Here is a 12,002-nt window from a genome sequence, read left to right on the forward strand (position 1 = left end):
ACCCCTCTCCCGAACACCCTAGCATTTACTTCATTTACAACCCCATCTATAAATATATTAAACAACCATGGTGTCATTACACATCCCTGTCTAAGACCTACTTTTATTGGGAAGTAGTCTCCCTCTCTTCTACACACCCTAACCTGAGCCTCACTATCCTCATAAAAACTCTTTACAGCTTTTAGTAACTTACCACCTATTCCATATACTTGCAATATCTGCCACATTGCTCCCCTATCCACTCTCTCATATGCCTTTTCTAAATCCATAAATGCAATAAAAACTTCCCTACCTTTATCTAAATACTGTTCACATATATGCTTCAATGTAAACACTTGATCTACACATCCCCTACCCACTCTGAAACCTCCTTGCTCATCCGCAATCCTACATTCTGTCTTACCTCTAATTCTTTCAATTATAACCCTACCGTACACTTTTCCTGGTATACTCAGTAAACTTATTCCTCTATAATTTTTACAGTCTCTTTTGTCCCCTTTTCCTTTATATAAAGGGACTATACATGCTCTCCCCCAATCCCTAGGTACCTTCCCCTCTTTCATACATTTATTAAACAAAAGTACCAACCACTCCAACACTATATCCCCCCCTGCTTTTAACATTTCTGTCATGATCCCATCAGTTCAAGCTGCTTTACCCCCTTTCATTTTACGTAATGCCTCACGTACCTCCCCCACACTTACATTCTGCTCTTCTTCACTCCTAAAAGATGGTATATATACATGTATATATACATGTAAATATATATATCCTAGGTAGTAGGTTAGTAAACAGCAACTGCCCCAGAGAGGTACTACCGTCCTGCCAGGTGGGTGTAAAACGAAAGCCTGTAATTGTTTTACATGACGGTAGGATTGGTGTCCTTTTTCCTGTCTCATGAAAATGCAAGATTTCAGGTACGTTTTGCTACTTCTACTTACACTTGGGTCACACTACACATACATGTACAAGCATATATATACACACCCCTCTGGGTTTTCTTTCTAGTTGTTGTTCTTGTTTATTTCCTGTTATCTCCATGGGGAAGTAGAACAGAATTCTTCCTCTGTAAGCCATGCGTGTTGTAAGAGGCGACTAAAATGCCAGGAGCAAGGGGCTAGTAACCCCTTCTCCTGTATAAATTACTAAATTTAAAAAGAGAAACTTTCGTTTTCCTTTTTGGGCCACCCTGCCTTGGTGGGATACGGCCGGTGAGTTGAAAGAAAGAAAGAAAGATATATATATATATATATATATATATATATATATATATATATATATATATATATATATATATATATATATATATACATACATACATACATACATACATACATACATACATACATACATACACACACACACACACACACACACACACACATATATACAACACGCGTGAGCGTGTTAGATAGGAGTTAATGGAGACGAATGGTACTTGGGACCTGACGATCTGTTGGAGTGTGAGCAGGGTAATATTTAGTGAAGGGATTCAGGGAAACCGGTTATTTTCAAATAGTCGGACTTGAGTCTTGGAAATGGGAAGTACAATGCCTGCACTTTAAAGGAGGGGTTTGGGATATTGGCAGTTTGGAGGGATATGTTGTGTATCTTTATACGTATATGCTTCTAAACTGTTGTATTCTGAGCACCTCTGCAAAAACAGTGATAATGTGTGAGTGTGGTGAAAGTGTTGAATGATGATGAAAGTATTTTCTTTTTGGGGATTTTCTTTCTTTTTTGGGTCACCCTGCCTCGGTGGGAGACGGCCGACTTGTTGAAAAAAAAAAAAAAAAATATATATATATATATATATATAGTAGGTTGGTTGACAGCAACCTCCCAGGGAGGTACTACCGTCCTGCCAAGTGAGTGTAAAACGAAAGTCTGTGATTGTTTTACATGATGGTAGGATTGCTGATGTCTTTTGTCTGTCTCATAAATATGCAAGATTACAGGTATGTCTTGCTACTTCTACTTACACTTAGGTCACACTACACATACATGTACACATTTATTTATACACACTCATCTGAGTTTTCTTTGATTTTATCTTAATAGTTCTTGGTCTTATTACTTTTCCTTTTATATCCATGGGGAAGTGGAATAAGAATCTTTCCTCCGTAAGCCATGCGTGTTGTAAAAGTCAACTAAAATGCCGGGAATAATGGGCTAGTAACCCCTTTTCCTGTAAAGATTACTAAAAAGAATAAGAAGAAGAAAATTGTCAAAGTGGGAAGTCTGAATGTGCGTGGATGTTGTGCAGATGATAAGAAAGAGATGATTGTGTATGTTATGAATGAGAAGACGCTGGATGTCCTGGCTTTAAGTGAAACAAAGCTGAAGGGGGTGGGAGAGTTTCAGTGGAGAGGAATAAATGGGATTAGGTCAGGGGTTTCAAATAGAGTTAGAGCTAAAGAAGGAGTAGCAATAATGTTGAAGGATAAGCTATGGCAGGAAAAGAGGGACTATAAATGTATTAATTCAAGGATTATGTGGAGTAAAATAAAGATTGGATGTGAAAAGTGGGTTATAATAAGCGTGTATGCACCTGGAGAAGAGAGAAGTGTAGAGGAGAGAGAGAGATTTTGGGAAATGTTGAGTGAATGTGTGGGGAGTTTTGAATCAAGTGTGAGAGTAATGGTGGTTGGGGATTTCAATGCTAAAGTGGGTAAAAATGTTATGGAGGGAGTAGTAGGTAAATTTGGGGTGCCAGGGGTAAATGTAAATGGGGAGCCTTTAATTGAACTGTGTGTAGAAAGAGATTTGGTAATAAGTAATACATATTTTATGAAAAAGAGGATAAATAAATATACAAGGTATGATGTAGCACGTAATGAAAGTAGTTTATTAGGTTATGTATTGGTGGATAAAAGGTTGATGGGTAGGCTCCAGGATGTACATGTTTATAGAGGGGCAACTGATATATCGGATCATTATTTAGTTGTAGCTACAGTTAGAGTAAGAGGTACATGGGAAAAGAGGAAGGTGGCAACAACAAGTAAGAGGGAGGTGAAAGTGTATAAGCTAAGGGAGGAGGAAGTTCGGGTGAGATATAAGCGACTATTGGCAGAAAGGTGGGCTAGTGCAAAGATGAGTAGTGGGGGGGTTGAAGAGGGTTGGAATAGTTTTAAAAATGCAGTATTAGAATGTGGGGCAGAAGTTTGTGGTTATAGGAGGGTGGGGGCAGGAGGAAAGAGGAGTGATTGGTGGAATGATGAAGTAAAGGGTGTGATAAAAGAGAAAAAGGTAGCTTATGAGAGGTTTTTACAAAGCAGAAGTGTTATAAGAAGAGCAGAGTATATGGAGAGTAAAAGAAAGGTAAAGAGAGTGGTGAGAGAGTGCAAAAGGAGAGCAGATGATAGAGTGGGAGAGGCACTGTCAAGAAATTTTAATGAAAATAAGAAACAAATTTTGGAGTGAGTTAAACAAGTTAAGAAAGCCTAGGGAAAGTATGGATTTGTCAGTTAAAAACAGAGTAGGGGAGTTAGTAGATGGGGAGATGGAGGTATTAGGTAGATGGCGAGAATATTTTGAGGAACTTATAAATGTTAAGGAAGAAAGAGAGGCAGTAATTTCATGCACTGGTCAGGGAGGTATACCATCTTTTAGGAGTGAAGAAGAGCAGAATGTAAGTGTGGGGGAGGTACGTGAGGCATTACGTAAAATGAAAGGGGGTAAAGCAGCTGGAACTGATGGGATCATGACAGAAATGTTAAAAGCAGGGGGGGATATAGTGTTGGAGTGGTTGGTACTTTTGTTTAATAAATGTATGAAAGAGGGGAAGGTACCTAGGGATTGGCAGAGAGCATGTATAGTCCCTTTATATAAAGGGAAAGGGGACAAAAGAGACTGTAAAAATTATAGAGGAATAAGTTTACTGAGTATACCAGGAAAAGTATACGGTAGGGTTATAATTGAAAGAATTAGAGGTAAGACAGAATGTAGGATTGCGGATGAGCAGGGAGGTTTCAGAGTGGGTAGGGGATGTGTAGATCAAGTGTTTACATTGAAGCATATATGTGAACAGTATTTAGATAAAGGTAGGGAAGTTTTTATTGCATTTATGGATTTAGAAAAGGCATATGATAGAGTGGATAGAGGAGCAATGTGGCAGATGTTGCAAGTATATGGAAAAGGTGGTAAGTTATTAAATGCTGTAAAGAGTTTTTATGAGGATAGTGAGGCTCGGGTTAGGGTGTGTAGAAGAGAGGGAGACTACTTCCCGGTAAAAGTAGGTCTTAGAGAGGGATGTGTAATGTCACCATGGTTGTTTAATATATTTATAGATGGGGTTGTAAAGGAAGTAAATGCTAGGGTGTTCGGGAGAGGGGTTGGATTAAATTTTGGGGAATCAAATTCAAAATGGGAATTGCTGATGATACTATGCTTATGGGAGATTCTAAAGAAAAATTGCAAAGGTTAGTGGATGAGTTTGGGAATGTGTGTAAAGGTAGAAAGTTGAAAGTGAACATAGAAAAGAGTAAGGTGATGAGGGTGTCAAATGACTTAGATAAAGAAAAATTCGATATCAAATTGGGGAGGAGGAGTATGGAAGAAGTGAATGTTTTCAGATACTTGGGAGTTGATGTGTCAGCGGATGGATTTATGAAGGATGAGGTTAATCATAGAATTGATGAGGGAAAAAAGGTGAGTGGTGCGTTGAGGTATATGTGGAGTCAAAAAACGTTATCTATGGAGGTAAAGAAGGGAATGTATGAAAGTATAGTAGTACCAACACTCTTATATGGGTGTGAAGCGTGGGTGGTAAATGCAGCAGCGAGGAGACGGTTGGAGGCAGTGGAGATGTCCTGTTTAAGGGCAATGTGTTGTGTAAATATTATGCAGAAAATTCGGAGTGTGGAAATTAGGAAAAGGTGTGGAGTTAATAAAAGCATTAGTCAGAGGGCAGAAGAGGGGTTGTTGAGGTGGTTTGGTCATTTAGAGAGAATGGATCAAAGTAGAATGACATGGAAAGCATATAAATCTATAGGGGAAGGAAGGCGGGGTAGGGGTCGTCCTCGAAAGGGTTGGAGAGAGGGGGTAAAGGAGGTTTTGTGGGCAAGAGGCTTGGACTTCCAGCAAGCGTGCATGAGCGTGTTAGATAGGAGTGAATGGAGACGAATGGTACTTGGGACCTGACGATCTGTTGGAGTGTGAGCAGGGTAATATTTAATGAAGGGATTCAGGGAAACCGGTTATTTTCATATAGTCAGACTTGAGTCCTGGAAATGGGAAGTACAATGCCTGCACTTCAAAGGAGGGGTTTGGGATATTGGCAGTTTGGAGGGATATGTTGTGTATCTTTATATGTGTATGCTTCTAAACTGTTGTATTCTGAGCACCTCTGCAAAAACAGTGATAATGTGCGAGTGTGGTGAAAGTGTTGAATGATGATGAAAGTATTTTCTTTTTGGGGATTTTCTTTCTTTTTTGGGTCACCCTGCCTCGGTGGGAGACAGCCGACTTGTTGAATATATAAATATATATATATATATATATATATATATATATATATATATATATATATATATATATATATATATATATATATATATATATATATATATATATATATATATATATATATATATATATATATATATATATATATATATATTACACACACACACACACACACACACTCTCACTCACACTCTCTCTCACACTCTCTCTCACACTCTCTCTCTCACTCTCTCTCTCACTCTCTCTCACTCACTCACTCTCTCACTCACTCTCTCACTCTCTCACTCTAACTCTCACTCTCTCACTCTCACTCTCTCACTCTCACTCTCTCACTCTCTCTCTCTCTCACTCTCCTCTCTCTCCTCTCTCTCTCTCTCCTCTCTCTCTCTCCTCTCCTCTCTCTCCTCTCTCTCTTTCTCTCTCTGTTTATTTCCTCTTACCTCCATGGGGTAGTGGAACAGAATTCTTCCTCCATAAGCCATGCATGTTGTAAGAAGTGACTAAAATGCCAGGAGCAAGGGGCTAGTAACCCCTTCTCCTGTATATATTACTAAATGTAAAAGGAGATACTTTTTTTTTTTTTGGGGGGGGGCCACCCTGCCTCACTGGGATAAGTCTGGTTCGTTGAAAGAAGAAGTTATATATATACAGTAGTGTGCATGTTAATTGGGACAGTGTTGAAATAAAACGTTTATGTGAAAAGTATATGGCAATGATGAGACAGATAATTTAATAAGAGATATTACTTCACTTTGCTTTTATGCGCATTGCAACATGCTTTGGCATAGAATCGACCAATGTTAAACACATTTTGGCAAGTTCTTCATTATGGTATCTGGGCCTAATAACAGCAGCAGTTAGCTTCTCCACAGTTGAACACCCTACCTTGGTGGGCTATCTCCCACCAAGGTAAGGTGACATGAAAAAGAGGAAGCACTTTTACCATCATTCACTCCATCACTGTCTTGCCAGAGATGTGCCGTTACTTCAGTTCAGGTGCCCCTCCAACCTGCAAATATCCCCGCACTTCCTTCAGAGTGCAGGCACTGTGCTTCCCACCTCCAGAACATACTCAAACATGCTTGCTGGATGTCTAAGCCCCTTGCATTCAAAACCTCTTTACCCCCGTTTGTCCAACCTTTCCTAGGATGACCCCTACCTGCCTTACCTTCATTACAGATTTTTATGCCTCCAAATCATCATATTTTGTTCCTCCCTCTCTAAATATCCAAGTAATCCCACACTTCCTAATTTCCAAGTTATGAATTTTCTTCATAATATTGACACCACACATTGCCCTCAGTCACAACATCTCCACAGGCTCTAGCCTTCTCCTTGCTGCAGCATTCATAACCCATGCTTCATACCCGTAAAAGAGTTTTGGTACCACTGTACTCTCATACATATGTATTTAATTTATTAATGTTTTACATTAAGAAAGATTATTTCTTGTCATTGCATGCACTACACTGAATCTTTCTTTCAACACACTGGCCGTATCCCACCGAGGTGGGGTGGCCCAAAAGGAAAAACGAAAGTTTCTCCTTTCAAATTAAGTAATATATACAGGAGAAGGGGTTACCACCCCCTTGCTCCCGGCATTTCAGTCGCCTCTTACGACACGCATGGCTTACGGAGGAAGAATTCTGTTCCACTTCCCCATGGAGATAAGAGAAAATAAACAAGAACAAGAACTAGAAAGAAAACAGCAGAAAACCCAGAGGGGTGTGTGTATATATACAGTGGACCCCCGGTTAACGAACTTTTTTCATTCCAGTAGTATGTTCAGGTGCCAATACTGACCGAATTTTTTCCCATAAGGAATATTGTGAAGTAGATTAGTCCATTTCAGACCCCCAAACATACACGTACAAACGCATTTACATAAATACACTTACATAATTGGTCGCATTTGGAGGTGATCGTTAAGCGGGGGTCCACTGTATATATATGCTTGTACATGTATGTGTAGTGTGACCTAAGTGTAAGTAGAAGTAGCAAAACGTACCTGAAGTCTTGCATGTTTATGAGACAGACAAAAGACACCAGCAATCCTACCATCATGTAAAACAATTACAGGCTTTCGTTTCACATTCACTCGGCAGAACAGTAGTACCTCCCTGGGCGGTTGCTGTCTACCAACCTACTACCTAGGACCACACTGAATATCTATTCATAATATAACACCTATAATTGTTAGGTAACATATATAATGTGGTTGTTCAACCTTAAATATCCAAACAATTGATCATAAGATTTTAAGAAAATTTATGTAATAGAGATTAAACAAGCTCAGATTCGTGATCAGAGCATCAAGGTTAGTTTAAAACAGCCTATTTGGTTTCTGAACTGTATAAAACATGTTGGTTAATGTTATTATTTATTGAGTTTTCAATAGATGTACAATTCTTTAATTTTAATTTTTTTTTTTAACTGTTGCTTATTCATTTTTTTCCCAGGTGATGAGCCTACCCCAGCAGTTGCTCTACCTTTATCATCCATACCCAGACCTGACATAGAGGCCAATGCTTATTCATCTGGAGGCAATATAATTTTTTACTGAAACTAATGTGTTACAAATAGTGTTTAATGCTTGTGCATTATTCTGGCTGCCCTGAAATCATTACTTGTCAGTAACATCCTACATAACCTTGCATGTTTTTTTTGTTTTTTTGTTTTTTGTTTAGCTAGTTAACAGATTATTGTTGGGAAAATTATACATTAATTGGCAATGTTCACTATAAAAACTTAATTCCTTGAACCTTTATAGTGTTAAATGGATAACTGACTTACTGTTGAATATAGAAACTGATCAGTTGAAAATAGTTTAATGAAATTTATTTTCTAGAATTACCTTAATTTAAAAGTTGCCATGGTGATAATTTTTAAAAAATATATAGTGTTGTAGCAAACAAAATGACCTAAAACATGTAAGAAATTTTCTGCAAATATACAGCAGGTCCTCGAATAATGTCGTTTCGTTATAACATTAATGAGAAAAATATTGAATGAATACAATGAATATATATTATTGCAAAATAAAAATTTGTAAATTATACGATAATCATACGATAATCGTTTCTCTTGAATTTGCAGTTTCCAAGCCTATTGGCGACATTAAGTGAGGACTTATTATACAGTATGTTATGTTCACGCTGGTTGGTCTTGGATCAGACTAATACCTTTCTTTGTAAATCAGGAAACACTGACATGAAGGTACAGTGGAAGAGTATGGACTACCTCAAGAAGATCAGCTACTTGAAATTCATTTTGTCACAGTAATTAAAGTTCCCACTACTGTATGTCAGCAGCCGTGTTCAATAATGCAGGGTTAGAGATCATCATCAGAATAACTGAAAGATATTTTTATGGCTTTCATCTTTAACTCCCTTGTTTTTCACAAATATTGAATACATTGTTTCACATGTACATGGTTTTTATCATACATTTTGCTAAACACACTGTTCATATATAGTGAAACCAGTTTTAAAAAAATTTTACTATGCATGTGTGATATTGGCACTTCAGTCACTGTTTACATAGCCATGTACATGAGAACCTGTACATTCTTTTGTGTGCATATATAACCATACACATGGGAGCCATTTCATTCATTTGTGTGCACAATTAACCATGCTCATGGGACCCTGTGCACTCTTGTATTGTGTACATGGTTAGCCATGCATGTGGGTGATTTTGCTCTTTAGTTGTGCACACTGTTAACCATGCACTTGTGAAATCCTTCATTCTTTAACTGTGCAAGACTAGGTAAAAAGTATAGAATTTAGCTGTAGTACCATCAGTGATGTATTCTAGTCAGTTCTAAGCACCCATATGCACAAGATAGTTTATAAGCTCCAGTCCATTTGTTCATAGTTTGACCACAAACCTTTTTAAATATAAACCTAAAATTGAGAAATTTGTTTTAAACTTAATTTTGAGATGTTTAATTAAAATCAGATTATTTTTTTGTTTTGTTTTAAGGAAGACCTGAGACTAGTTAAGGGTGAAGTATAAAAAAAGTAGCCCTAATGTCTTTTTACTCTTTTAAACTACCCTGAATAACATAGTTATTTATTCATTTAAATACTTCACATAGTGATTAATCAGATAGTGTTTTCCTCTACCCTAGTACTGTACTCTATGCATGTCATAGGTGGCCAAAATGGTAGGAATAAGGAGCTGGTTATTTCTTCTGTATTTACTGGAAAGAATTAAATTGACAAAGAAAATCAGTGCATTTTCTTTGCCACTACTTCTTGTGGAAAGAGATCAATACTTTTTAAAAAAATTGAAAAAGTTATAAATTTTATGATTGATATGAGTGTAGAATTTTTCCAGAAGTGTTATATTGTCCATATTACTGATTAATGAGGATTTTCAGTTGCATCCACAATCTTAATATTTAATAGAATTTACAAAACAAAATATGACACATCTGGTGTTGTGTTAGCTGTACTGTACTGTAATCTCAAGTATGATTTCCTAATGATAGAATATGTTATGTTCAAATTATTCATACAAAGTAATTTATATATTTAATAATTCATTCTAGTAATTGGTTCTATACTGGTACCTGGTTCCTGTGTCTTGATTTATGTACTGATTGTTATGGCATCGTTGGATAATTGAGTAAAAGTATTTTACAAAATATGTCTGAACACATTGCTCAGTAATACCAAGTATGAACAAGTATGTAAGCAAAGCATTTTAATATAAAAAATATATAAATTAAAGAATGTATACAGTATATCCCAACAAAAAAGAAGGTGGAAACAAGAGCATAGGTAGTGGATGATTGTAGTGCTGTTCCAGTCATATTAAGTGGTCTCACTTCATGTGCACAAAATTTTTGTGACCCTTGCTTCAAAAGTCAGTATCATTTAGTTCCTGGCAGGACTGAAGATAAATCTTGACCCCAGAGAAGTAGAGGTATGGAAATAAGTAATGGAAAAAAAAAAATACTTGAAAGAACTGGTACATATAACATGGTTAGAGTGGCACTTCAGTAAAATTATAGAACTGCTATTAGGTTTTTAGTCTCTTTCACTGAGTATCATGACATCTTTGCACTCAATCAGGATATATTTTTTACAATTTTAAGGTACTGAAAAAATCAATGGTGATTTTTTCGTTTTTCTTCAAAAAAAAAAATGCAGGATTGAACTGCAGGGGAACACCCTGGAACACCCAGGTAGACCCCAGGTAGATACAGATCCTAAGCTCACTTAAGAAAAAATACATTCCTCCTTGCTCTGGTATCATTGCTCAGTGGTATCATCACTCATAACTAAAGAGCCCAAGTTCGTTCTTAAGTGGATGAAGCCTTGGACGAGTTTCCTTTCACCCACTGTCCCTGTTCACTCAGTAATAAATAGGTACCAGGGCATTAACCGACTGTTGTGTGGGTTAGTACACCTACCATCCGACTTACGACCGAGTTCGGTTCCGAGAAACCGGTCGTAAGTCGAACTTTACTACTGAATATCAACAAAACATTTTTGTAATGACTTTATTTTATTGTTTTATTTTGGTATTTCATGTTTTACTTCACTTTTTATGCTGTTAGTACTGTGTTTTATACTGTAAGGTTTAGGATAAACACTGTGTACAACACAAATAGTTGTTTATTTCCCAGAAATTTGGCATAAAAAACACGGTTGTAAGTCGAGCAGGTCGTAAGTCGGATGGTAGGTGTATACTTTAGATAGGGGCTGGACTTTGCAATGAGTGAAGTTGGATAAAAGCTCTTAGCCTATAAGTTGTTGTATGACCCATACAGGTTTAGCAGTTCACCCATAAATATTAAAATAAAGTTTAAATACAAATGTTTTATCATTCTTGATGAATAGTGTCTTTAGGAAGGACTAGATGTTAGTCTCATTCTTCGGTATGAACTGAATTCAGGTTTCTCTAGCTTCATGTAAATTGGTTATTATGTGATGTCTCTCCTACTTCTATTGGTACGATCAGTATTATTCATAAAACATATTGAAAAATCTTGTTATGTGGAATTGATTGCTATTTGATTGAATTTAGGACAGCTGCCATGGGCTTGGAACACTTCTCCAGCATAAAATGTTTGGATGAAATAATGAGAAAGTCATCAGTTTACCATAGCCAGATCACTGTGACTGGTATAAAGTTGCTTGAAAGATCAATTTCTAATGGCTCCATGATAAGGTTTGCTGGTAAACAGTGAGTTTATAGCTTTTCCAAATTTCTGTTTAAGAGGCTAGTTGTTTTACTCAAAGTAATTATGGTACAGTAAGTTATGGATTGAGTGATGTGAATGTTTTCCTTCTGTGGGTCACCCCTGCCTTGTTGGGAAATTACCAATGTGTTCTTAAAAAAAAAAAGAAACGTTTAACAATTTTTACGAAGTATGTAGTTGTAACTTCAACGATTTTACGAACATACTAAGCAGTGTTAAACATTTTACATGTGTAAGGGGTATTGAGGACTCGTCTCTCTGAGCCCCTCCTGACAGTTACCTTAATGTGGTGGTGTGGTTTGAGTATTTGTGCTTGAGAGTA

At 37.0% G+C, this 12,002-nt stretch overlaps 1 protein-coding gene across 12 annotated transcripts in view; it reads left to right on the top strand.

The window, feature by feature from the left end:
* LOC128687040 (trans-Golgi network integral membrane protein 2) overlaps positions 1-11,294 on the top strand; it is a 53,378-nt gene extending 42,084 nt beyond the window's left edge. For 10 of the 12 annotated variants that reach the window (XM_070082455.1, XM_070082452.1, XM_070082453.1 and 7 more), the window contains one exon: positions 7,926-11,294. Coding sequence is in view for 2 of the 12 variants with exons in the window: in XM_070082460.1 (XP_069938561.1) it covers positions 7,926-7,929 (4 nt within the window). In the remaining 10 variants the exon portion in view is untranslated. The remainder of the gene's footprint in view (positions 1-7,925) is intronic. The other 2 variants (XM_070082458.1, XM_070082459.1) reach the window with 1 other exon arrangement.
* Positions 11,295-12,002: the final 708 nt, after the last annotated feature.

This window comes from Cherax quadricarinatus, chromosome 7, assembly GCF_038502225.1.
Source record: "Cherax quadricarinatus isolate ZL_2023a chromosome 7, ASM3850222v1, whole genome shotgun sequence".
Classification (NCBI taxonomy): domain Eukaryota; kingdom Metazoa; phylum Arthropoda; class Malacostraca; order Decapoda; family Parastacidae; genus Cherax; species Cherax quadricarinatus.